The 26,683-nt window shown below is 48.2% G+C and overlaps 3 protein-coding genes across 6 annotated transcripts; 2 read left to right on the top strand and 1 right to left on the bottom strand.

Annotated features, from left to right (window-relative positions):
* The first annotated feature begins 312 nt into the window (after nt 1–312).
* On the top strand, nt 313–12,223 carry LOC121589042 (zinc finger protein 853-like). Of its 3 annotated transcripts, XM_041907608.1 has the most exons (6): nt 4,674–4,895; nt 6,424–6,762; nt 6,894–7,004; nt 8,991–10,511; nt 10,596–10,973; nt 11,050–12,223. In XM_041907608.1, the coding sequence occupies exons 2-6, from the start codon at nt 6,688–6,690 to the stop codon at nt 11,263–11,265; spliced, it is 2,301 nt and encodes a 766-aa protein (XP_041763542.1). In that variant the 5' UTR covers nt 4,674–4,895; nt 6,424–6,687; the 3' UTR covers nt 11,266–12,223. The 3 variants fall into 3 exon arrangements, with proteins under 3 accessions (XP_041763543.1, XP_041763544.1, XP_041763542.1); XM_041907609.1 differs by lacking the exons at nt 4,674–4,895; nt 6,424–6,762 and adding an exon at nt 313–1,126; XM_041907610.1 differs by lacking the exons at nt 4,674–4,895; nt 6,424–6,762; nt 6,894–7,004 and adding an exon at nt 314–1,126.
* On the bottom strand, nt 12,122–13,524 carry LOC121589044 (zinc finger HIT domain-containing protein 2-like). Its single transcript, XM_041907611.1, has 2 exons — nt 13,436–13,524; nt 12,122–13,374 (listed from the first exon to the last, which is right to left on the bottom strand). Exons 1-2 carry the CDS (start codon nt 13,474–13,476, stop codon nt 12,264–12,266), a joined length of 1,152 nt encoding a protein of 383 aa, XP_041763545.1. The 5' UTR covers nt 13,477–13,524; the 3' UTR covers nt 12,122–12,263.
* Nucleotides 13,525–13,910: 386 nt separating this feature from the next.
* LOC121603734 lies at nt 13,911–25,794 on the top strand. Of its 2 annotated transcripts, none has more exons than XM_041932922.1 (13): nt 13,911–14,051; nt 14,739–15,141; nt 17,353–17,478; nt 17,568–17,756; nt 17,836–18,000; nt 18,071–19,139; nt 20,002–20,296; nt 20,373–20,466; nt 20,549–20,669; nt 20,752–21,315; nt 21,386–23,671; nt 23,752–24,243; nt 24,614–25,794. In XM_041932922.1, exons 2-13 carry the CDS (start codon nt 14,959–14,961, stop codon nt 25,183–25,185), a joined length of 6,156 nt encoding a protein of 2,051 aa, XP_041788856.1. In that variant the 5' UTR covers nt 13,911–14,051; nt 14,739–14,958; the 3' UTR covers nt 25,186–25,794. The 2 variants fall into 2 exon arrangements, with proteins under 2 accessions (XP_041788856.1, XP_041788857.1); XM_041932923.1 differs by lacking the exon at nt 13,911–14,051 and adding an exon at nt 14,358–14,508.
* Nucleotides 25,795–26,683: the final 889 nt, after the last annotated feature.

Genomic DNA, 26,683 nt, shown 5'->3' on the forward strand with positions numbered 1-26,683 from the left:
TCATGAGATGTCAATTGATTTGGCAGCCATCTAGTGACAACGTTTGACATATCGGACATTTTTTTACGTAAAAAATTACCAAGGAGGTATTTTACAAGCAAAAGTACTTCAAAAATGTGCTAAGATATATTTTCGCTCTTTAATTACTTACAAAAAGCATCTGTTCTTATCAATTCTTTCAAAACGCACTGCTACAGTGTTCGCACAAGATTGCTCCCCAACTGTCAAAAGAACTGCACTTGCTCACGCCAGCTGTCAAAGTACGCGCAAATGGTATAACCTGCCTTATCGACCCAGTTCGCAACAAATACTTGTTGTTCTGGCTTTTCTCTTACCAATGTCAGAACAAATAGTACGGAAGCATCGTACGTTTGGAGGAGAGCAGCTAAAATGAGTGTTGCGTGAGCATAAACATAGTTTCTGTGTTGGTTTCGTTCGTTTTCAAGTGCACCTTCTGTCAAACGTTTCCCGGTGATCCAGGTCCAGTGCATGCAGCGGTGGCCACTTGTTACCTGTTAGCGCCATCGTCTGCTCGAATGCTACCCAAACCCCGAGCACCCATCGTTCTGTGTTACCTGGCGTATCGGCACACATCCAGCAATAATGCTCTCGTCAAGCTAGCGCCAAACATACAAAAAGTGTCCTAAGTGAATGCAACCAGTGTCTACTTGTTACTTCCTGTTAGTGCAATTCCTCTGCCAGCCCTCCCCCCCCAAATCCTGCAGCGCTCAGTCAACGACGGCGGACGGCGCACCTGCGACACGGCAATGTTTTTGTTCTAGTGAGATCATGTTCCTCCTTTAATGCGTGGCGATGCGTTTTTGTGCTTGTACAAGGAGGAATATTGAATATCTGTTTAACTTACGCCGTCGAAGCTACCGTTAAAGTTGCAACATTGCTCGCACAGTGACCAGTAGAATTAGAAACATCACTCCAGAAAGAGGAACAGACCATTATCATCTCGTTACGGGCAACGCCACATTAATCTCTAATTTAGCAGCGACAGTGCCGGCATTAGTCGCACACAGGCATCGTAAAAAGGTACAACAAGCAACAGATAAGCAAACTTCGGCAGTGTGTACAACGAGACGGCGGCGGCTGTGCAGCACCACACAACGACGGAACGGTGAGTGAATCTATTTTTCCCTAATATAGTAAACATAAACATAACTGTGTCTGAGCAGATGTCTGAGCGTGCGACCAGGTAGGTAGTTGGAGAGTTTCGTCTGTAGAACAACAAGAAAGATGCCACGTTTCCATCGTTACTGCCTCATGCGCAGACACTTCCTTCCTTCGCCCGGCCTTCTTGGTTATACGATGAAGAAAAAAAACTGTCATTTGACGGCAGGATGCATTCTAGCAAACTCATCGAGAATTTCACACAATGCTGCCCACATTTACGCACACAAGAATGTGCGAATGCATTTATGTGTTTGTTTCTTGCACTTTTGGGTGAAAAAGAAATACTATAACTAAAACTGACGGAGTCCGCCCCGGCTGCATACATTTTAGGGAGATTTTTTCTTAAACTGAAGTAATGCATCACTGCCACCTGTCCACCGTTCTCGCCCCCCAGTCTTCCCGGTCGATCGCGACGTCATCCACTGCCGCTGGTCCATTTCGTGCCAGTGTGATCGCGTTTTATTTTTGTCGTCCGATGCGCCCGGCTACTGGGATGAAACGCGTGTGTAAACAGTAGCTTGCGATTGTGTGGGGTACGGGTTTTGCTGTAACAGTTCATGCATTTGCTGCGAGCTGTGCGTCGTAATATGGATGTATTTTTGTGAACATTGAATATTATTTGTTTATTTAAGTCATTGAAAATAACATGTCCTTATAGTAAAAAGAGAAAACAATAACCGTGTTAGTTTACCAAAGAGTGCCACTTCCGCCTCAAGAAGCATGTGAAAAAATGTAACATTGTTTCCCGCTCGGCTTGGCTTTGGACCCCAACCGCACACACCGTGCCCTCCCGGACATCGCGAGGTGAATGGAATTGGAGCGCGAGGGTTGAGCGAAAAACGAAAGTGAAACTTTTGATCTTTCACGACAGCGAACACAGAAGATGAAGACGATTGAGCGCGGATCGGTGGACGTACGAACGGGCCGGAGATCTCCTGCTAACGACCACCACGATTGGCCGTTTGTTGGCCTGGCCCAGCGCTACGTTTTGCGCTGCGGCTCTCTGGGTTAGTGATGGTGGTCGTGGACAAACCCAACGCCGACGGTGAAGTTGTGTTTGGTGAGTTCGCTCGCTGGCGTAACCAACTGTACTATTCTCGGTTGCAAGCAGCGTGCGAAAGTCTCGCACCAACCACGCATTTGGAAACAATCGACAACAGCAAGCAAAAGAAACATTGCGCTACGACTGCTGCAGCGTTGATCATTTGCTCAAACGAGCTTTCTGATGATCTGAAGTGGCATTACAAGCTGTTTTAAATTAGACGCACTACTACTACTACCGCCACCGAAAACTGCACCATAATACAACCTGTTTGTTGGCCGATCGAAAGTTTGCCACCACAGGACAGGAATTGGAAATGTAACGGCAACGAAATAGCAGCCGCTTCCGTTAAGAAGCAATACAATCTAACGGTAGAGAAAGACAGCTGATCGATAAAGGTTCTTCGGGTGAAGAAGGGAACGAACCACGAACGTCGTACCTAAGGAAAGTAATTTAAATGAAACAAAAAGAAATATCAACAACAGCAAAACAGAGGGAAGGGAGAGGGAGAGCAAGAGCGAGAGTGAGAGCGACTGAGAGGGCAAACATTCAAGCACCTAAACAACTACAACCACAATCAAATCGGTGGTTTGAGGTTTTGGAACAGCCAGGCCAGCATCGTCGTGGATTATATAAAACTCTCTCCACTTTCTAAATTTTCTTTCTCCCCGCACATGCACACGGTCGGTGGGGGATGGTGGGGGGAAGGTGGGAGAAGTGGCCACGCAAAATCACAAGACGTTGAAGCGTGGCACGGTCCATGCAGCAGTGGGAAAAAGGGCCACATACAACGTACAACTTCGCAAGAGAGTCACGAGCACAGAGAGCTTAAACGCATCCGCAGCACACAGTGCCGGAGGTGGAGAACGGGCTGGTTTGGTGGTGTGAAAATGCGGTATGACTATGAAAAGATGTGAACACACACACACACAAACACATACTGCTGCGCTGGTTCGGTCGATTTGGTGGATGGGAATTAAAAGGGCATTATTCTACGAGGCAACAGCGGTGAACTATCATTATCTTCATCTAACCCACCGCGCTTGAAAGGCGCAGCTCGTAAGATTTTGCTCGTTTAGGTGTGATTAGTTTGTTTGCGATGTTAATTTCAAACATCCATCTAATTATGATGATCAACTCTATGCATGAGATCGAACCCCGACGAATAAATGTTTGTAGCACTTTGCAAAATTTAAAGTCCATGATAAAGAAAAGAGAATATGTCGGTAAGGCATCGTTTTCTGAAAGCGAACGTTGCATCCTTAGGCTTCACATTCATTGAAGGCTTTCGGTACAAAAGACTTCAACGACAGCATAAACGGCGAACCTGGCACGGAGCCTTCTTCCTTCATAAAAGTTCAAAAGCATTTGTTTTCATGTTCAATATCTTTACTTGAAGGTGGAAGAAAATGAAATGTAATGTGAAAGTTGATGCATGTTAAATCTTAAAAATATACAGAAAAGTCTGCTACTCAAAAGTTACCCAGTTGCCGTAACATAGTTCCAAAATGCCCCTGAGTCAACATAACATTTTCAATAAAACAGCAGGGCAAAACGAATGGTTTCTTCTGATTTCGATACCTGCTCGCTCGCTGATTCATAATGATTTGCCAAAGTCAGTCGTGCCAAGTCATAACGCACACACACACACACACGTACGAAGCGTGTGCTCCGTAGCTCATCCGGTGCTACGGTGTGGTGATGGTTTATGTAAACATTAGATTCGTTTGTGCGTAATACCTTGCTGCTACAAGCCTCGACGCATCGCTTAGCTTCGCACCACGGTGGTAGTATGATCAGAGAGTGAAACGACTACTACCAAACTACTACATCGCCGTTGGTGCGTGTGTGTGTGTGCGTGTAGATCCCTTCAGTAAACAATGGGAGATTTTGTTTGTAGCATAGCGAGGATGGCTGCACGATCGATGATCACCAATACAAACGGTAGAGGAGCATCGTTGGAGATATGCCGAAACACACAAACGATGGGCTAATTTGCTTGAATTTGTCAATGGCCCTGGAAATGATGCTACAAAATACCAAAGCATAATGGCGTACGAACTATTGCAATGATATGACAACTTCCTAAAGACAGCTTCACTGCCTTGGCGATCGATCTTTTTGCTGTGACAGTCAGGTCCGCCAAAGTTCCTATGCTCCTCTTCGTAGCAAGTTGGCTCCAGAGCACACTGGGAGCTCCATCTTGCAATCTAAAACCCCCCACTGTACAGCAAAGGGAAAGCATGGCATTGAGAGCTTTTAGCCACTTCGGTTGCTACGATACTCTCGGCGCCTACTCTCTATGCTCTCTTCATCTCTGCGGATTGCCTTTCCATTTGCCTTCGTGCCGATCAGCAACGACCACGACGACGACGACGACGACGATGCCGAGCGTGATGATCATCCACAGCTACATCCGCATACGCTGGAAGTTCGCTCTGGAAAACGGCCTCGCGGGCAACGACGTCATAGTGGTCGGATCCGCGATCCGGGTCGGTTGTGTGTAGCTTTTCAGATTCGCAACATTTTACGCGCTCTCGTTCCGTGCTGCCGTGGCCGTACCACCGTTCCGTCGCAGCGTTGTGTGCCACTTGGGGTGTTCGGTTGGGCAGCCGTTGGGGGGACTGGGGTTGTGTGCAGTGGTGCAGTTGTGGCGCGGTTGTGTCTCGATGTATGTATGAGTGTGCCCAGGTGGATGGATCGCTTGGCTCCCCGCACGAAAACGGAACATCCGCGCGATCGTTGCGCCTGGCGACTGAAAGTAGTTTCACTATCGATGTGAAAGCACTCGTCCTCTCTGACCTGCTCGTCGTTGCTCGCGGTGGAAAGAGCGAGTCCGTGGCTGAGGTTTTTGTCGAATTTCTACCATTGCTGGTTCGCGTAGTTTGTGCGCATTGCTGTGTGTTTTCGCGTAGTTGCTGCGGGGTTGCGCTGCAAACGGGCTGCAAAGATTGGCCAAATGTTTTCTAAAAATCACGTGTGCTAGCAGAGTGATTGTATTTGTTCTTTGCTGTGATGTTTTTGTGTACCCAAGGCGGTTTGAAATATCGTTGGCATTACCCAAAGAATATTATGTTTGTATGTGTGTGTGCGTATGTGTGTATGCGTGGTGAACTTCGTGGCATTGTGTGTTGTGGTTGAAGCGATGAGAAAGTTTGATTAAACTTCCATCCAGTGGTGCAAAGAGTGCAAAGAAGGCATTTGCCGTGTTTATGTAACTCCGACGGTGCGACAAATCTGAAATCGTTCCGAACGCTCTAACGCAGCAGCAACCGAACGAGCCGCCCTAAAGTACCGAAACGGAAGAAATCGATAAAAAAAAACAAGACAGACCTGTGGTGGTTCGCACTACTAGCGCGAAAGCGGAAATACGACATTGAAGAGAAAGGGTTACGAAATGCAATTGAGATTTGATTTCACACTTGCCAAGCGCGCGATCGCTTAGCCCCTGCATCCTGGTCCGGTGGCGTTGTTGTGGCCAGTGAAAGGCACTACACTACACCGCGGGCCCCGTCCCGTCGGCTCTCCAGATGACATCACTAATGTGTGAAAACTATCTCGGTGAATTTGGTTCCGTTAGTGTTCCGCTGATTGAAAGTGATAGTACACCAGCAGCGTCATAAGATCATGCTATGTTGCTGGTGCTTTGAGATGTGATCAGATGAATATGCTTTTTTTGTTAAATCAATCTGTGAATCACCCGACAGAGTGTGTATGTGTGTGATTGTGTACAATGCAATAGATTAAGTTATTCAACGACGACAGTGCTCGATGTGTGTGATTTACAACAACGTTCGGCTGGATATATCGTTTAATTGCATACGGTAGCAACAGACACACACACACACACACAAACACAAACACATCCTTTACAACTCACCTGTGCTGCGGTCGGTCTTCGTTGTTGTTGGTATGAAACTATTCTCATTTGCATAAACCCTTTGCCTTCTCTCTGTCGCTCTCTTGCCCTCCGTTGGAAGCGTAGGGTGCAAGAGCAGCGGGGAAAGAAATAAATGTGTGTCCTGAAAGTAAAACACATACACGCAATGATGGTTTTAGCAGCGTCATCGGGCGCACAGTATTGTGAAATCGTGTGAGAACTGATCGCCGTTTCCCGTTAGCGATCGATGTCGACCGTGCGTTGTGCGCGATCTGCTGTGTATGTACGCATGTGAAATTCCATTCATTTATTTATTTAGTCAACCCGCTCTAGCAGCCGCTGCTCTACCGCAGTAGTGATGCGGGGGAAACGACGCGTACTCTAGAGAGGAAGTGTGTTCACAAAACAAAAGTTGAAAAGAAACGAAACATTTAACGGTTAAACGGTACTCCTTACCTTACGTACACGAGTGGAAAGTAAAGCCAGCTCCTCTTCGTGTCGTGCCGTGGACAGGAATATAAATTGAGTTAAAAGCTTGCCCCAAAAGCACCCGAAAAACACACACACACAAACACAGAGAGTCATGAACGAATCTAGCATGATCACGGAGCGGAAGACAGAGGACGATAAAATGGATGACAATGAGAATTACATAGAGGTAAAGATTGTGGGTGGAACCGACACAGGAAGAGTCCCCCCCCCCCCCTAACTGACCATTAACGATGTGGGGCGTAGCGTTTGCAGGCCGTTCTGAACCATTTCACTTATCCAGCGCTTTTCCATTTTCAGTGCTCGAAGATGAACTTTACACAGTTCACCAATCCATTCGCCAATGGTTCGAATCAGTTTGCGACCGGAAAGTTCCCCCAGAACCTTAGCACGGCAGCATCCAACGGGCAGGTAGGAAGCCAAGACTGCAACCTTCCTAACAACACATCCTAACATCCTCTCCCCAATAGGCACTAACACAGTACAATTGCGGCAAACGTGTCGGAATGGATTTCAGCGCCTGCTTGGTGTGTGTGTGTGCTTGTGTGTTACCCTGACCTGAACTCTGACATGTTGATGATGATGCAAAAGGTCTGAGAAACTGGCAGAACGTTACCGTCATTCACGAAAAGGGCTGTGTGGTCACACAGAACAAAGCATATACATTTACACCGAAGCGACAGAGAGATAGAAAGAGCAAGGGGGAAACAGAGAGAAGCATTATGCGCCGACTTTTGACTAACGCAGAAAAGATGCTGCTTTTTTGCTGCTGCGCTGCGTTTCGTGCTGCAGTTTCTCAGCAGCCCGCGGCGGATAGAGTGATTTCAACGCCAGACATAAATTGCAAGCGAGAAACCCCCGCGCTCGCATGCTGGTGGCGTGCTGCGCATGTAGTACTGCTAATGTGCATGTACTAGCGCGGGATATGAGTTTTGATGCATTTGAATGCAACCGCTCAAGGCTTTGGAGATGCAATAGAAAAGCAAAAAAGGGGGCCGCGGAGAATTGTGTGAAGGTCTGGCATGGGAGTCAGTTGCAAACAGTTTGTGTTGCTAAATCTTTGATCAAACATACTTATGTAGAACGTTGCTTAAACACACATCTCATTTGAAATGATGATTCAAAACGAGTCTTTTTTTGAATGCAAAAGAAAAAACGAGCATGCCACAATAGCATGAAATAACTTTCATTTTTATTTGAATTCCGATTTCATCGATGCGATTTCCTTTTTTCGGTATAGTAGAAATCATCGCACGAACATCAAAATATCCTCAGCAACGGTTTAAAGTTTTCCTATTTCCCAGAATACACCCAAATGGCTCAGTGCTTGAAATAATAATTTATTTAACTGTCCACGTGTAGTGAAGCAATCAACGTCCGCGTACAATAAAAGCAACGGTAGTTGTACGCGATCCAGCAACTCAACCAGATAAATGCTATACCCCCGTAGGCTAAACATCCCATAAACTGGTTAGTTAGATTGAACTGCATTGGCAGGCCAAGCAATAAACCCTCTTTCTGCGGTGCTGCCATGCGCGCACCGTTGTTACATTACGCTTGCCCATTTCCTTTCAGGTTTCCGTTCGTTCCGGTCTGTCTTTTGACTCTTGGCTGCTTGCACCTCAAGCCTGCGCCTGCCCCATACCCATACCCCCTGGGCGGCCCATGGCCTGTTGGTATCGCGCCCGTGTAAAGTTCATTCCACGTTCAGCGAGAGAGAGAAAACTTTCACTTTTACTCAGCCTTTTTTGTGTATGTTGGTTGCTCCTATCATCTCAACCGCAGCCAGCGGTCGTGAGCTTACCATGCCGTCGTCGTCGTCGTCGTCGTCGTCATGCCATGATGGGAACGTTTGCTCCCCGCGGTACGTTGGCCACCGTCGAAAACAATGAGGAAAGCAAACGTCGTGTAGCGGAATGGTACTCGGGGGCACTATCGGACGAATTTATTTCCATCGTGATGGAAATCTTAAGGATTTAGGTGCCTTTTGCGCTCTTCGTGGTGCTGTAGAAGTAGGTAGGCCCTTTGGTGTAGAAAGCTTGAGAGCAACCGATGCGATGGAGCAGTACACGGCCTGTGCCAAACGGTGGCTGTTTTTGGGGAGAGAGAGATAGGTTGAAAGTGAATGCCACTGTGGCTTCTCGCTCGGATGTCTGTGTGTGTATATCCGCTTCGAAGAAGGTATTGCTGCACTTTGACCTTATGCGAAGCGAACGAGGAAGGTAGGCGTTGAGAAATGACATTTGAAGCTGGTCGAACGAACTCGTTCATGCTGTCCTCATTGCTGGAATGTAGAAATATGTGAGAATGTTATAGCACCTACTAACCATTGGAGCGCTGCCTGATGTGCCTGAGCTCTATTTTTCTAATGTATTATGCATTGAATTTCCATTTCAGGTTCTCGGCCTGGTGTCCGGAAGTGAGGGAGCGATGCAGTTTCTCCGACCAGTGGAAGGAACGGCTGTCAGCGCGGCGTCCGCCATGTTTCATCAGCAACAGTCGCAGCACGGCCAGATCGTGACGACGGCCGGTATGCCGCACCCGGGGATGGCGTCCCCGGCGTACATCACACTCCCCATCACGATGCCGGGCGCAAAGCCGGGCGATGCACAGCAAACCGTCCAGATTCAGGTGCTGAACCCCAATCCAGTACCGTCGCAGGTCAGTGGCTCGGCTGCGGGAGGCCAGGGCCAGACCGGATCGACACCGTCCGGGGCGCTGCAGACACCCAAATTTCAGATGGGTCAAATGCAAATTCCCATCCAGGGCTTTCAGCAGGGCACCACGGTGCTAACGGTGGCCTACAGCCCCCAGGACGAGGAGGTCCTTCACAACCAAGGGCTGCCGGAGGGCATGACAATAGTGGCCGCACTGCAGCCGCAGGACTTGCAGCTGCTCGCTTCACAAAACCCGGGCACCACGACGATCCTGCAACAGCACCAACAGCAGCAACAGCAGTCGAATCTATCCTCAAACAATGCATCCTCCCCGGGTGGCATAAAGATAGACAGCGAGAACCCGCCACCCTTGCGACAGATCAAGCAGGAATCTCCAACCATCTGGAACCAGCCGACGCTTGTTCCAACATCGATGCATTCGGCCAGCAACATTTTGGAGATGGTGCAGCAGCAGCAACAGCAGCAGCAACAGCTCCATCAATTGCAACAACATCAGCAGCAGCAGCACCAGCAGCAGCAGCAGCAACAGCAGCAGCAACAGCAACAGCAGTCGTCTAGGCCAACACAAAATCTCAACCTTCAGCCATACTTAAAGTTTAACGGCGGCAACAACGGCACCAACCCGGCAATGACAACGCTCATGAACGGCAACCACGTGCTGCAGCAGCTGGTGCTACCGCCCGGCGTGACGATAGGTCCGGGGATCATTAAACAGGAAGTGCCGGACGAGCATTCGAACGAGAACACTCAGTTCGGACCGGCGGACAGCTCGGGGCAGCTGGAAAACGGTTCACCGAACGCTCGCACCGCCAATGGGCGGGAGGCTGAGGGCGAGCCGGGCGAGAATGGGGACGGTACGGGCAATGGGACCACTCCCAGCGGGAAGGCGCGAAAGAAACGCAAGTACAAAACGAAACCACCGAAACCGAAGCGCCAGAAACCGGGCCAGGTGCACATCGCGACCGCAATCGATGGGACGGTACTGTTCTGCTGCCCGGAGTGCCACATGGCCTACCCGGAGAAGGAATGTCTCGAGCAGCATCTGGTGGTGCACAAGATCGAGCGGCGGTTCATATGTGATATCTGCGGCGCCGGGCTGAAACGCAAGGAGCACCTGGAGCGGCACAAGCTGGGCCACAATCCCGAGCGCCCGTTCATATGCAACGTGTGCGAGAAGGGCTTCAAGCGGAAGGAGCATCTCAATCTGCACTTTGTCATACACAGTGGCGTCAAGACGGAGGTAAGCTGCGACGGTAGGTTGGGTGGGGGGTTTCCTTCCGTACTAATGGGCGCGTTTTTCCCCCTTTTTCACACTCAAACACAGATTTGCGACGACTGTGGGAAAGGTTTCTACCGGAAGGATCACCTGCGGAAGCATATAAAGTCGCACCTGAGCAAGCGGCTGAAGGAGATAAGGGACACCAATCGCAATAACAACAACAATAGCAACAGTAACAACAGAAACACCACCAACGGTGCTACCACCACGACAACGACGACCACGACACCGGCCATTGCCAATGGCCCACCGAGCACATCGATAGCGACGCTATCCACGGGCATCCCGCCCGGATTGACAATAACGACGTCCAGCGGGAACAACATGCAGAGCGCGACCGGAGAGGGTCTCGGGGAATCGAACTCCACGGCCCAGAATCTACTACACAGTGCAATAAGTCTTCCACAGGGTGTGACGATACACGTAAGCAAAGGAAGGATGCACAGGGAGGAGGGGACAAGTACGCCCAATCTTATCACGTGTCTCCATTTCATTGCAGGTACCAACTGCCGATAATCAAACGCTCCCGGTGCAGATCTCCTTACCTCATCTGGTGGCACAGCAGCAGACCGATACGGACGGTAGCACAAGAACGGTGCTGGTGTCCAACTCGCCGGAGAACCTGAACCATCATCACAGTGCTACCACCACCACCACCACCACCAACGCGGGCACGGGCTCGCCCCCGTCCGCACCTACATCGAGTGCATTATAATGGTGCCTGGCCTGGAGCCAAGGGAGGAGGAAACTCTGCCAACCATCATCCATCATCATCATCGTTTGCCTTTCGATGCTGTACAAAGCAGATCTGTGGTGTGGTCTCGGAAATACTCAACTATAACCGCACACGGTCCACAGTGTCTCGTGCGTCGCCCATAGTTTTAACAGCTTCCCGACGAGCTCGTATACACCTAGTAGTGGCATTTGTTTGTTTGTTGCTTCTTTCGAATCATCGTTACTTGATAACAGCTCGTATCGTGTGCAAAGCTGCACGCGCGTTGTCCGTTAAACGATATCGAGCTTTTGCTATTTTATGTTTAAACGTATTTTTTAAAGTATTTAACAACCTACCAACCTTTTAGCGAGTGTGCTCAGACTCATAAGCATATTTATTTTAACGCAAAATGCATCACATAAACACACACGCACACACACAGAGCGACGATTGTCCATGGCTCAAGGGTCTACAACATCGTCACTACAACCAACGTTACTTTTTGACCCCGAAAAGCTGGGTGATTGGGGGGTGGCTGGGAGGTGACTTTTCACATTTTTGTTTTTATCTTAAACTATTTGTTTTTAATTTATTTCGCACGCTGTTCGTTGCTATGACGACGAATGGTCCTATTCCCAGGCCCGATTGTTAAAGGTAACGTGATAGCGGAAGTGTAGTTGTGCACAGCGTTGATGGCCTGGGAAGGGGAAAAATAGCGCCCAAACTCTGGAATGCAGCTGTCCATGGATGCAACAGCTGAGCAACACCGTTCGTGATGCTCGGTCCAGTTTTATTTTTATACATGTTTAATTGTTTCATTCTCTCTAAAGTAAGCGCCGCACAATAATAGGGAAAGTGTTGTACAATGGGAGCGTTGTATATATGTGTAGGTAAAGATTTGTATAGATGATTTCATAAAAAGAGATGAAAATAAAATAAAAACAGAGCAAGTATTATATTTTGATAACGGATGTTTTGTATTTTATGCACGAACCATCTTATAAATATTGCGAGCGTGCGTACGCCAGATAAAAGTCGATCTTTTTGATACAGTTTTTGAGCAGCTGACCATCCACGTGCTTAAGGTCTGCCACATCAACGTTCATCGCACTGCTGGATGCAGTGGCGGCTTTTTCCTTTGCTATGGAATCGACTTCCTTCAGCTCGCGCTTGGCATGGGTCAGCAGTTGGCGTATGTCCGACAAAGCCGATAGAAGGAACAACCTTCGGTACTGCTTGCCGCATCCCGTCGGGCCAGCGAACAGCATCTGCACGTCCGATCTCAGTACGGCCGCCGTTTCTTTGTCCGTCGGCAGCTGCTGATTGCAGCACTCCCCTATGACGGAAGTGACAGCCATTTGTTCCGTATCGAACACGGTACTGCTTTTTAGATTTAAACATACGCTAAGCAAACAATCCACTGTCTCCAGCGCGTTTTCGTGTACATCTCCTAGGAAGTATCGATACACGAACGTGTAAGCCGCCAGCACATTTACAATGTTGTGGCGTACGGCGGGAGAAGGAGCATTGGGCAAAATATCGCTCAGCTTTTGGATGTTTTTCACTACTTTAGGACACGCTTCCAGCAGCTTCGCTTCCTGCTGCGATCGTACCTCGGCTGGCTGGACTAGATCCACTTTGTACTCTTGCGCCCACCAAATGGTCGGCTCGGGCAGCATTTTAGCTATATCGCCGTTCTCGATAAACCGCTGAAACTCTTCCTTTTCGGCGCTGGTTAGACGGTCCCACACTTCGGCTGCGTTGTCCAAGTCGATTCCGTTCAGTCGGTTGGCCAGTTCGTCCGCCTGCGCTTCGTCATCTGAGTCGAGTTCTTCGCCATCACCTTCCGGGTCCGATGTGGCGCCTTCGGAATCGGATTCTTCGTCGAGCTGTGCGTCCGTTTGCTCTATTCGTTGCAATATTTCCAGCATGGATTTTGTGGACTTTGATGCGTCGGCTTCCGCTTTCTGCAAAGCAAGCTCTTCCACGACATTCTCTCGGTAGAAACCCTCGGAGCATTCCAGATGCTGTTGCGATTTGTAGCACTGAACGGAGCAGTACAGTATGTTACACCGCGGGCAGTTGTACTTTGCATTTTTATTAAAACAGCTGCAATGCAAAAAAGATTAGGTTATATTTGTAAACAATACTATTACCCTTGAATGCCTACATTTTACAGCTCTCCTCATTCATGGTGGATGTATTTTGCATGGTTTGTTGAAAGCAATTTTACCGCCTAGATTGTTATTGTACGATGTAATTATATAAATTTTCAGGCTGTACCATGGGTACATCTTGACAGCAGACGCAAAAGAATGGATTCGTCACCGCGCGGCTACAAAATAATTTAAAATGAAACAGAATTAAAAATTGCCTTGCTGTAAAAAATTTAAAATTCGTTCATTTATTGCATTATCGATTTCCACCATATTTCGGAGCGTTATTTCATCATGTGCACATACCAGAATTAAAAATTTGCCTTGCTGTGAAAAATATTAAAATTCAAGTTCATTTATTGCATTATCGATTTCCACCATTCGTTATATTGTGCCCCATTTGGAAATCAACTGTCAATTCCAACAGAACTGCCATTTCATCTTTTCGTGACACCGCAACTGTCACAGAAATCGATGAAAGTGGGTGCTCATCCTCGATCGATTAAAAGTTGGCAAATTTTCACAGCGCAGCAGGCACGCGCTTCGTCAGTGCGAAGAAATTGTACAATTTCAAGTGTTAAACTGATTTGATTCCAGCTGAAACTGTGCAAATTCTGCTCTGGATCACAGGTGAGTCACGGGGAGTGTGTTCGATCGTGCGGAACGGTGTTATTAGGGGCGTAAATGGGCAGTGAAAAAATGCAACAGTGTGACTCAACGCGAGAAGAAAACGTAGAAAAAGAGCAAGAAGCAAGGAAAACGTAGCCGCGCGATGAAATGCGATGTGTTTTGTAAAAGTACGCACGGCTGAGGCGGATTCATCGAATAAGATGGATGATTCGATGTTTTCTGTACGTCCAACTACGGCTCATTGTGTTCAATGTAGTTTCCAGTGTTCGTAGATGTGTGTGTGTGTTCCACTGTTAATTGTTCTGCATTATTCCGGCGTGTAGTGGTCGATGTGAAGCCGAACTTTAGCTAATCAGCCTTTTGTAAGCGTTTTGTTATATAGGTTGCTGGCCATAGAGCTGGTTAGGTATTAGTTTCCTGTTCAACTGTGCGTTCAAGATCACTCGATTTGGCGGAGGTATGGTCAATGTATCCGTGAATGTAGGGACAAACAGCAGTTAGCCAACGATTTCACTGTTTTGCGAAACTAGTGCTCGTTTTCAAGTGCTTTCCGTACGGTTGCACGGTGCACTCGGTGCGTGTTCGGAGTGTTGTAATATTGAGTTTTGTTCCGCGACTCCCTCCATAACAATGCTGCCGTAATGTCTGTCGCAATTGTTACAATATGCCTTCTTTTTCCATTCACAGTGGTCGCAAGTACGGCAGGAAGCAACGGACGTTCGTCCAGCGCTTGGTGTGCAGCGTCAGGAGACAGCGGCTGGCTGTACGGTGGCGGTAGAGAGTAGGCGGGAAAGGGTAGAACGCCCAGCCCGCTTTCCGAAGGCGGCTCAATACCGTCCGAATTCAACCGCGCATCTGTCCCATCTGTCGTGACCCGGTGCAGCCCAAGGGCACCTCCTGCGCAGTGATGGACCAGGCGACGGCGAATGCCGAGGGCCGGGCGAAGCAGATCGAGAAAGAATACCTGTCCAGTCTGGCCGACCTGAACGTCAACAGCAAACCGCTGATAAACATGCTGACGATACTGGCCGAGGAAAACCTCGAGTATGCCCAAATCATCGTGCACGCGGTGGAAAAGCACCTGGCAAAGGTTAAACAATTTATGTCGATACTTATACATTCTACTACCTACAGCTAAATATCCATTAAGAGGCCAACGGTTCATGGGGAACCGTTTCGGTGGATCGTTTTCGGTAGTGAATCTAGCAAAAGTACCTGTAACCAGTGTAAAATTAAAATCATAAAAAAGTTGCAAGATGCAAGTGGCCAACAGTTTCAGATAAAACGTTTGTGAAATATGCCGTAATGTGAGGGAACTATAATGCCTGTGAAATGATCTGTGATATTTGTTGTGATGATAGAATTTCATTTTCAAACAAGGACAAAGATGTTGCCTTTCCTCATTCTATGTTCATTGTTCATATGTACATCTCCGCATCCAATTGTTGTGATGTTACTGTCCGCCTTTGTGAATTCCATCCCACTAAGAGAAGTGTTTACACAAGATGTACGCGTTCGAAATGTATATATGGTAAACAGTTAGCGCAAATATGTTTCTTCCCCGTGCACTTTGCGGCCCCACATTATCAAAAGCGCGTTGCGTAGCAACATAGAATCCTAGTTCACAATATGGCACCCCATTCACACTACATGTTTCACTTACGTTTTGATCTGATGTCTAGAGCGCCATTTTGTACTTTATTCCACACATCCTGTAAATTAGAAAATCGTAGTACTTTCGAATGTTGCAATTTACCCGTATGGAAATCAGTTATGAACGCCAACAGAGTCTTCCCTTTGTCAGTTAAGTAATTCATTTAGTACGCAAAAGTAATGGGATTATACGAACCAGTCTCGCTGGGATACCAAGTAATTTTAATTTTGAGCATAGCTGAAAGCAATTTTAAACATAATTCATAAATACGTACACATCCAATGCAACAACAAGCGTACCAAGAAAGACTGATGGTAAAATAATGTCCGATAAAATACTACCGCATTCAATGGGCTCTGTAATCGAAATAAACCAAAACATAACCTTAGTCTGTTTAAAAAAATCCATTTCGCAAAAAAAAAAGATGTATTTAGTCCTCACTGTGCTTTAAAACTGCCCGAACCAAGTATATTAAAGATGGAACTGTTGCAATCTGGAGCTAAGGAATAATTCTATCAACTCGATCTATCTAAACTGCAACAATTATGCCCAGTAGAGTAACTGATCACACTCTTTGAAATTAATACCTAAAACACAAGCAGGAGAGAAATCACATCACGAGGACAGGTTGCAGTGCCTAAAGTACCAAAGAGCAGCAGTACATAATCAACAACTATTGACCAATAAATCATTCTGAAGCGAAATATCTTTTAATTCCCTGCGATCTGAAGTAACGAAAAGTGATTTACTGGAGTTGATCAGTTTTATTTTGTTTTATTATTTTCATTAAGTTTAATTTGGATTGTGTGCCTTGTTGGACTTGTTGGGCAGTTAATGGAATGTGTTGTTATTCCTTGATAAAAAGTGCAAAATCGCTCGCTGTACACACATGGTGGATAGGATTGTGATGCAGTGTAGTTATTATTTAAACTTTGAGTTTGTTTTTACGATACCTATTTGATGATAAAAGACTGTAAATGTTCCTTTAGTGTAATATGAATCTACAGTTAAATTACGTAAAGTATTTGTCGAAAATGTGTTTGCTTATTTACATAGTTTATTTCAACCAAAATATCCTTTAACAGTAGTCAGTAGTACTACGAGTAAAAATCCTAAACATTATAACAATCTAGAACATTAATGTCGAAAAGACTTGTAACAATACAATTGATCTGTTTAAAACAGTACCTATCATGTGCGTACTGCTAGATGGTTTGCACTAAATTAAGGAATATAATGAGCAATTTAATGTAGTTATTATTTTTTTGCGAAGACAACTTTTTTCAGTTACAATCTTTTTCCATTTTCTTGTAACGTGTGCAAAACGATACATTTATTTGGCAAATCAATTCTGAAGCCGCAACTTTTATATATAATTTTCAAAATTGGTTACAAAGATTTCATCTCTTTCGATGAAAACTTACCCTTTTTTGTGTTATCCTGTTGGATAAGTTGTAAACAAACGTTCCACTATTTTTTTCTATTTGAGACGATTGAAAGTTTCAAGTTGCTCTTTAAATATCATCCATTACATCATCAGCCACACGTTTTGTCGATAGTCTGTTGTAAGAGAAGAGAAGAGTGAAGAGTGTCTCCAGAATGCAGTCATCACATTTTCTGTTATAACGTACATTGATTTTAATATAGGTTGCACCAGATGTAAAACTGCCAATACTTTACCTCGTTGATTCAATTGTTAAGAATGTGGGCAAACAGTATCAGACGCTCTTCAGTCAGGTCATAGTGAATATGTTCTGCGGAGTGTTTCAAACGGTATGTAAAAAGTGCACAACACATGTCTCCACGCAATAGTGTACTGCGCGCCATTATTAATCGACGAGATCAATTGTGATTATTTTCAGGTCAATGAAAAGATTCGTGAGAAAATGTTTAGCTTGCGACAAACGTGGAACGATGTGTTTCAACAGTCCAAGCTGTACACGCTGGATGTAAAGATCAACTCGATCGATCCAGGATGGCCAATCACAGCACAATTGAAATCAAAAACACCAACCGCAATTCACGTCAATCCTATGTTTCTCAAAGCAAATGTATGTACTTTCTAGTGCGCGAGTAGTGTATGGGGAATGATTTTGATTACTCATTTCCTTTCGCCTTTATTTGTTCCAGGGACCTGAGCCAACGATCGCGATGCAGCAACAATTGAGGGATAAGCAGCGTGAGCTGCTCGAGCTGCAGGCGCGAAAGCTGGAGCTGGAGCTTCTCACCACCAAGAAGCGAATCATGGAACAGGAGAAACAGTTGAGCATCCAAACGGAGAGTGTAGCAAAAGAGGTAAGATCTTTATGCATTTCATGTGTTTGAACAAATGCAATATTGAAATGGTTGTTCGTCCCATGTATAGCCTTCGCTGGAACTGGTCAAATCGTTAGATGGAGCGGGAGGTCATCTACCAGTTCTTCCTACCATTCCACCCCCGGGCGTGATGCCGAAGAGCCGTATTGCTCCCGTCACCATGGGCATGGTAAACATGGTCAAGACACGCGATCCTCGGTTGGCGAAGCAACAGGCCGCCGCTCAGCTGGGAGGACCTCCGTCAACTATGACAGCCAGCATGAATAATCACAACGCGGCGCTGGGTGCAATGGCGATACCTCCGCCCGCTATGGCCTCTGGCTTGATGGAAGCTTCACATCACGGTGCGCCTTCGGCGAAACAATCATCCGCTCTTGCACGGGACAATTTCGGTGCAAAAAATCGCCGACCCGAGGCTAGTGGTGTAGAAAGCACCAGATCGGAATCGTCGACGCAAGGTGAAGGAGGTAGCAGCAGTGCACGTGGCAAGAAACATACGCCATCTTCCACAGCCAGCAATAGTTCTGCTTCTTCGCACAGATCGCGGCACGATAACGATGCAAAGGTGCGAAAGGACCGCAAGGAACACTCTTCATCCTCATCGTCTACAAGCAGTAGTAGATCGTCGACCAAAGGCGGTAGCAAGGCGGGCTCTTCCGCACGATCCGGCAGCAGCGGGTCCGACAAGCGGAAACAACGCACCCAAAGTAACAGCGACGGTGGTTCGCCCCATGGTCGAAAATCACCTCACTCGCCTGGAAAGAAGAAATCTTCATCTTCGGAGAAATCTTCATCCTCTGGTCATTCGCAAAACGATAACAGCCCAAAAGCAGCCGGGAAGTCGCGACCGGAAAGCAAAAGCTCTTCGGAATTGCATGCCCTCAGTGGCAAACAACCATCGGCTCAACTTGCGCGAAACAACAATGTCGAAAGCAAAAAGCATCAGCATCCTGCCGGCGAGGCAGCAGCCTTCGAGGGCCGGGACGTTGACTTGCGCTACGGCGTTCCTCAGAAACGGATCAAGATCGATGAGCCGGTGGCCGACGGGCTTTCGGTGACGAAGGAGGCAGACGAAATGGTTGTGACGATGGTGGGGCAAAAATCGTCGGAAGTACAAAGTAAGAGCGACATTCATATTTTCCTATTATTTAGCAGCACCCCAACCGGTATGAGTGTGTTGATGTTCGATAAACTATACAGCTCGTTGCAAACGGTAGTTGCTCTGTTCGGGAGTGCAATGCGCGAAAGGTCAGGGGAGGGATGAAGGTAGATTGTGAAACGACACAAGTGTGTCGCGAGGCAGTGCTGAAACCGTTTTACATGCGCAGTAGAACAGCAAACATTCGCGCAGAGGGGTAAACAGTAATCCGCATAGTGTAAGAAGTGCTCGCAGAGTTGTATGACGAGCTCGCTGGCAGGTAGCACTGTCGCTGGAGAAACTCGTGACTAATGGATTCTTTCTGGCGATAGCGGTACCTATTAAAAAAAAGATAAAAAACAGCAACTCCAGAAATAGACAATATCAAACGGAAATGAACAGTTGGTTGCGAAATAAAAACGATGATGGCACCGAATCCCTTCAGCATAAGGGATACAGGATTCTTCCGCTCCGGTATTTGTCGATGTCGTTTTAGAGATTCAAGTTGTGTTCTCATCGTTGCACCTTTACTGTAATTTTCGTGATTGATCTACTTTTCTTGCAAGTTTGCTCTGTTTCCGTAATTGTGCCGGTTTCATTAATCAGTAGGTAGTTGCTCTGTTTTCGTGGATTTTCGTGCACAGTAGTGGACGTCAGTGGAATTTGCAGTGTTAAGTCTCATTGAACGTTTCAATAAAACCCGAAAACATTTTATTGCAGAAAGAAAAGGAGAGCTAACGCTGTAAACAAAAAAAAAAACAAAAGAATTCGGGGTGGCCTGTCCCATTTGTCAGTAGCACTGCGCGAGGCGAGTCTATACTTAATTATGCAATTTATTACAGATAATAGTGCAACAGACGACGAAGAAGCTCTTTCGGCCATGATTGCTAAAGATATCGATTTACGAGCAATTCCTCTGCAGTTGCTTACGCCAAAACTAGTGCCGGAGCTCGAGAGTTCTCTCGGCGGAACCAAGGGCGACGCGTCCGGTTCGAGATCGTCGAAGATGGAATCTCCGTCCAAGCGATCTGAAGAACTGGATGATGGAGATGAATTCTCAAGCGGAAAGAAGCGAAGCAGCCCCATCAATTCGGACGAACCGAACGCTAAGAAGAGCAAGGCAGAAATGATAGATGCGTAAGTATAGCTAAGGAGTGTACATTATTAAACATTATGTTCCGATACATTTTTCATCATTTTCTCATCCATTTAGATTGTTCGGCAATGAAGATGTCGATCTTCGACAGTTGCCGATCGGAGGAACTCTATTGATGGGTGATGACGCACGTGATGTAGATTTCCCAAAGGTAAGGACAACAGTTGGGTGGGGTTTGAGCGACAAATGGACCGTTTAAATGATTGATTTACAACATTCCCTTCGCGTTTTAGATGGAAAACGCTGTCAACATGCCTAGATCTCCCCTTTCGGAGAAAACCAACAGCAATCACGGTGCAAAAGGACTTGAAAAGGACAAGCTTGGCAGACCTCTGTTGTACAATAAATTACCAGGTATGTATCATCGTCTTGTAGAGTAGTGTTGTAGACTTTGGAGCATAACAGTTGGCAATAAATAATAAAAACTCTCCTACAGATGATCCTATCGAGCGACGACGATCCATCGTCTCCCTTACCAAACCAGGGGACATCGATCATCGGTTTCCGCAGCAGAGCCTTCATCATCACGACGCGGCAGATGAGGACGATAATTCGATGGACAGTATGAACGCCAACATTAAAACCATCATCGCGCAGGCTCAGGATCAGATGGAAAAGGGCGAAATTACACCCGAGCAGTATAACATCCTGATGAAGCAGGTGATTCAGCTGAACGAGACGCAAAAGATTCGCCAGGCGCAGCGCATCGAGCACGTGAAGCGGCAGGATCAGTCGGTGATTCGGATCGACGATAATGGGTCGATGAGCGGCGAAGACGATGTGATCGTAACGTCCGTGACCCCGGCGACGCCCGGCCTGTCGGCGATGCGGCTAAACGATCCGAAGGATAGCAGCTCCGGCATCGTAAATGATTTCCGAGGTAAAATACATCCGATTGACGGAAAGCCTCCACTAGTCAAGCCCTTCGAAGGAGCACCGTTCGCCGGTATCGGTATTCCGCCTACGTCCGTTCCGCCACCAGATATCCGTGCCCAGCGAGGTAAGGAAATGGTTTCACGCTCTTCCAAAATAACTGTTCTAACCCGTAAACTCTTCTTTTCCTTCAACAGATCCACGAAGAATACGTGAATCGAAATGGAATCGGGTAGAGCCTGGTCCAGGCCTAGCTTGGGCCAACCGTCCCGTTGGTCCGATCGTTGGAGGACCGATGGTGGTGGCACCTCCGCTAGGCGGTGGAATTCGCCCCGGAATGGCGGTACCAAGCCCGTGGGAGCAGGCACCGTTCCCAGTAATGGCGGACGGTATGTCCCGATTCCCGGCCCCACCTGGTCCACTTCCGCTGGGCGTGCTCGGAGGCTTGGCTCCCAACATGCTGAATCCGGCCCTGCCGAAGCTGAACGACAGCGTGCGTACGATCAATATCGATGGCATCCAGCGGGAGATTCGGTTCTACGAGGAAATAGCCGTCATCTTCATGAACTGGGACGAGCCGAAGGAGATCGGATTCCAGAAGGGTGCGCGCATGGTGGTGGTCGATGATAGGGAAACGTTCGAGCTGGGTTTTAACGAGCCCTACAAATCGGTCAGCATTGAGAATAAAGTCTATCAGATGCGTTTGGGGGCGCCGACGAGGGAGCTTTACATCGATGACTCCTGGTATGAGTGCTACTTCGGCGACCAGCCCACGACGATCATGCTGGACGGCAAGCCGAGAGTGTTCAAAATCGCGGGCCCGGCGCCGCAGGTGAAGATCGGCGACAGTCGCAAGGATCTTGTCGCCGGCAAAATTAACATGATCGTCGACGCGAAGTACATGATACCGGTGTTTCTCGACTGCAAGCCGCAAGTGTTCGAGGTGTACGGCGTGATGCATCGGCTACAGTTTGCGGACTTTCTGCTGACGGTGCTGATCGACGAGCAGCCCTTCCCGGTCGACTACGGCGGGCTGCCGATGGTGGTGCGATCGCGTGACCGCGATTACTACATCCGGTTCACCGCGCTGCCGAATCAGGTGGTGCCGGGGCGGGTCTACATCCGTGACATGATTCGCACGCCCCTGTACCGGGACCTGCGCACTCCACCGAAAGATCCTAGCGCGCTCGAGCCACCGGTGCCACTTAATCCACCTTTCGCTCCTCCCACCACTGCACCGCCCGCACTGCCCGGAGCGGCCGGTTTGGGCTTCGGAGGAATCAATACGCTGCCGCCGGGCGCAATCGGCCCTCAGCATCCGGGACTGGCGGGCGCGAACGCAACCTCCACCGGGCTCGATTACCTCACCAATCTGATGCCCTCGATGGCCATGCAAACGGGGGCGGCGGCGGGCAAAAATGGTCCCGGCTATAGGATAGAAGCGGACGAGAAGGCAGCCGCCGCTGCAGGCGTGGGAGCTTCGGCAGCGGCCGGCTCTGCGCCGGGCTCTGCGCAACAGCCAAACGCGTCCGCCGCCGTCGGAGGACTGCTGGCGAACATCAATGTGGAAGAATTGTACAAAAAGATAGTTGCCGCCGGCATTATCACGAAGCTCGGGGCGGGCACATCATCCTCGCCGACACCGCCACAGGCTGCGGGTGGCGAGGCGGGTGCCGGTACGTCCGCTGGCGGCAAGGACGGAAAAGAGGACGCTAGCAAATCCAAAGACAAGGATAAAGCACCCATTCCAGAGATTGAGCCAGTGCTGCTGGACAAGCCGGAAACGATCAAGAAGCGCCAAGCGGCCGTCGTACACCAGCTGTTCTCGGGCATGCAGTGCAGCAGTTGCGGCGTACGGTTCCCGCCCGAGCAGACGATGAAGTACAGCCAGCATCTCGACTGGCACTTCCGGCAGAATCGGCGCGATCGAGACTCGGCCCGGAAGGCGCACTCGCGCAAGTGGTACTACGACGTGTCGGACTGGATCCAGTACGAGGAGATCGAGGACCTGGAGGAGCGCGAGAAGAACTGGTTCGAGACGCAGCAGACCGACCAGGGCGAGCTTAAGAAGGGCGGCGCCGGCGGTGGAATGGGCCTGGGCGGCAACGACGGGGATGACTTTTCGTCGCACGACGATGCGCCGCAGCCGAGCTGCCCGGCCGGACTGGATGAGAGCGACCGCCAGTGCCACATGTGCCATGATGTGTTCGAACACTTCTACAACGAGGAAACGGAGGAGTGGCATCTGCGCAACGCGATCCTGGTCGATGGCAGCACGTACCATCCGCTGTGCTACGAGGACTACAAGGCGTCGCTGACGATGACCGAAACGACGCTGGGCAATGGGACGCTCGGTGCGTCGTTGGATGAGAGCCAGAAGACTGATGAAGCCATGGATACGAGCGGCGCGGCTGGCGAGGCTGGCGAGGATGGCGAAGCCGCTGATGGGGCAGGAAAAGACAAATCAAAAGCTAGCAAAAAGGGTAAGCCGACGAGCGGAGAGTTGTACGGGCGGGGGAGGACTTGTTTTGGTTACGCCGATATGTGGTGCTTTTTTTTGCAGATAATGGAATGGAGGACGATGACGATGACGACGATGTGATCGTGTTACCTGCCGTGGAGCCCGTCGTGGAGGAAATCCTCGACGATGATGAGCAAGCGGCTGAAAAGAAGGAAGGCGATGCGGAGGCGGCCGAGCAATCATCCACGGTGGACGAAGCGAAGAGCGCCGCCGGAAGTGCAAAATCGCCGCGGCCCGAGTTCCAGGAGCGTCAAATCGACGAGGACCTGTTCATACAGGAGCCCAACATTGAGGTGACGGATCTGGACACGATCGAGGACAAACCGCCGGGTGAGTCGGGCGAAGGGGCGTCCAATGGCAGCCAGGATCCGAGCTCGCTGTCGTCGTTGCTGCGCGTTAAGATCAAGCAGGAACCGAAGGAGGAGGACGATGCCGACGAAGAGGATGCACTATTCGAGGACGTCGGCACGATCGAGTCCAGCCTGGTCGAAGTGGCGGAACGTTCTCCGGCCGCCAACAATGCTGCTGAAGAGGGTAAGTGTGTTATACGATGTGGTGTTACTTTTGGACGGAAGTTTCTTACAGGGTTTTGCAGGAGTTGTCATAGCTGTGGGACACTTTATTGACTCTTTCTTACTGTAAAGTGAATTGAACTCTATAGCACCCTTGTTGGACGAATCCAATAGGAATATCCAAGAAGCCTGTCCAAAACAGGGTGCCATAGAGTCCAATTTCCAACATATGAAGCTCACTTCCCATAAGAAAGAGTATAGAAAGTGTCCCACAACTATGAGAACCCCTGGAAAAACCTGTGTGTAGTTGTGTCGTCGAACGTGTTTGATTCGTGTTTGCACGTTGTGAACGTCTCTATATAAATTGCGGTGTGTGTACTATATTTTCCCAGAACCGTACGAAGACGTTATCGCTGAAAGCATTCCATCACCATCAGAATCGTCCAACCAGATGGGCATTGTGGCGCAACCGAAGGCAACGATCGATGGCAACGTCGATCTGCAGGATGCGCCACAGTCGGCCACGGTTGTGCCGAACAAGATCAAAATCAACATCACGAAGGGTAAGGCCCAGCAGCAGCAGCAGCAGCAGCAGCATCAGCAGGTGTCAGCGGCATCGACCAACAACGACGGTGAGCCTGGCGATGGAAGCAACGGTGTAAATACGAATAATTTTAATGACGATAGCCAAGGGGTCGAAGACGAGGCGAGCAATGACGGTGGCGGCGCTGGCGGCAGTTTGGAAGAGCGGGACGAGAAGAACGGTGCCGAACAGTCCAATAATAAAGAATTGTCGTCCGTGGCGACGCCGCCGGTGGCGGCCGATGCTGTCGCTGAGGTCGCGTTCGAAGAAACCACTGATGTTGCGTATGAGCTGAAGGAAGGCCTACTGGGCATCGAGTTGAACAGGCGGCCACGGGTAACGAGCGGTCTCGAAGCGTCCGGGCTCTGCTCGATCATGTAAATAACGGAACGCAACGCAATGTAACGCGCGCTCTCGCTCTCGCAGCATCACTCGCGATGGTGGGTCACCCCCCGAAAGGAATCGATGCATCTGAAATTGTCCCCACTTGTTTGCTGCCATTGGAGTGCCCAGATGTTCGTGTTCGGGTAATCTTTCCGGTTGCTTTTGCATGTCGATCTTTTTTTTGTTTTCTTTTCTTTTACCATACTCTCTCCCACCATCATCAACCCTAATCGCTAACGGTTTACTAGGTTTAGTAGGATTTGTAATTTAGCATTTAGCCTTATGTGCGTTCAAGAAAGGGATTGTGTTTGGAAAAGGTTGGGCGTAGTAGGCGGCTAACTGGAAGGCCGAAGTTGGTACACTAGTCAAGTACAAACCAACTTAAAAGCGGGAATACAAAAACAAAAAACAAAAAAACATTTGATAAAATCTGAACTATTGGTGGAGCTCTGAGCGTCGTCTTGAGGGAACCGTTTTCTTTCTAATTTGTTCCAGCAGTTTTCATCTTACAATTAAGTATTTTTTTCTTTATACAAACCTCTATGAACGCAACATGAACTCCACGGGATTGGTGGAACTTAGTTTCGTATTTGAAATGTTTAACCGCAACACAAACACACGCATACATACACGTATACATACACATATCGTTAGAAAGGATGGACACCGTTGCGAATGATCGGTTGTTTTTTTTTTCTTCAGCATTTGGAATGAATTAGATTATTGTGAGCGCGCCCGCTTCATTGCACTATGCACTATGGTCAGCCAAACAAAAAAAAAGAGCATAACGCCGGTCCGACTACGGAGAAGAAGAAGAAGAAGAAGAGAGGGACAGTTTCAATATGCATCGGGGTCGGATCGCGGTGGTGAGTCGGAAGGTCGGGGGGGTTTGTTGTTGCCTGTTTTGTGAAACCACACACTGCGCGCGAACGACATCATCCGGACCGGATGGATGGATGGAAGGATTTATCGAAATGAAATCAATAAAGCAAAAGTGAATTTGCCAGTCATATGAAGAAAATAGAAAGTATTCGTTGAGAAGCGAAAAGGCTCTTTTATTATTATTATTATTTCCTACCAATAGCTCCTACGAACACAAGCATCACATCCGCGGTAGGACGGGTCTCTTTGTAAAGCGTCGCCGAAAACGTCGTAGTAACAATAATATAAGGCAGAATAGTGGACAAAAAAGTTAATAAAATATTCGAAATTATCAACCATAAAGCTATGACACTACTAGCGCACTTCTTCGCGTCGTCGATATTGTATCGAGCATTTAAAACTGCCACTGGAACATTTCGTTTGGACCGGGTGTTTCCGGTCGTGTGTGTGTGTATAAGTTTGCATTATGTTTAACTCTAAACTGTGTGGTTTTTTATGATTTTAATAAACAATAAAGCTGCGTATGGTGTTATTAGCCAGAAGACAGAGAGAAAAAAGGAACACGTTTGTACGAGACTGTTGTTAACATGGAAAGAAAGTGAAAGAAAAACAC

Source organism: Anopheles merus, chromosome 2R, assembly GCF_017562075.2.
Source record: "Anopheles merus strain MAF chromosome 2R, AmerM5.1, whole genome shotgun sequence".
Taxonomy (NCBI): Eukaryota; Metazoa; Arthropoda; class Insecta; order Diptera; family Culicidae; genus Anopheles; species Anopheles merus.

What these genes read in the sequence shown, in the direction of transcription:
- LOC121589044 (XM_041907611.1), bottom strand. Translation starts at nt 13,476, where the DNA reads ATGCAAAATACATCCACCATGAATGAGGAGAGCTGTAAAAT. An exon ending in AATGAGGAGAGCTGTAAAAT is followed by an intron (nt 13,375 to 13,435) that starts GTAGGCATTCAA and finishes TTTGCATTGCAG; the next exon opens with CTGTTTTAATAAAAATGCAA.
- LOC121589042 (XM_041907608.1), top strand. Translation starts at nt 6,688, where the DNA reads ATGAACGAATCTAGCATGATCACGGAGCGGAAGACAGAGGACGATAAA. An exon ending in CGGCAGCATCCAACGGGCAG is followed by an intron (nt 7,005 to 8,990) that starts GTAGGAAGCCAA and finishes TTTCCATTTCAG; the next exon opens with GTTCTCGGCCTGGTGTCCGG. An exon ending in ACAGTGGCGTCAAGACGGAG is followed by an intron (nt 10,512 to 10,595) that starts GTAAGCTGCGAC and finishes ACTCAAACACAG; the next exon opens with ATTTGCGACGACTGTGGGAA.
- LOC121603734 (XM_041932922.1), top strand. Translation starts at nt 14,959, where the DNA reads ATGGACCAGGCGACGGCGAATGCCGAGGGCCGGGCGAAGCAGATCGAG. An exon ending in AAAATCGTCGGAAGTACAAA is followed by an intron (nt 19,140 to 20,001) that starts GTAAGAGCGACA and finishes AATTTATTACAG; the next exon opens with ATAATAGTGCAACAGACGAC. An exon ending in CAACAATGCTGCTGAAGAGG is followed by an intron (nt 24,244 to 24,613) that starts GTAAGTGTGTTA and finishes ATATTTTCCCAG; the next exon opens with AACCGTACGAAGACGTTATC.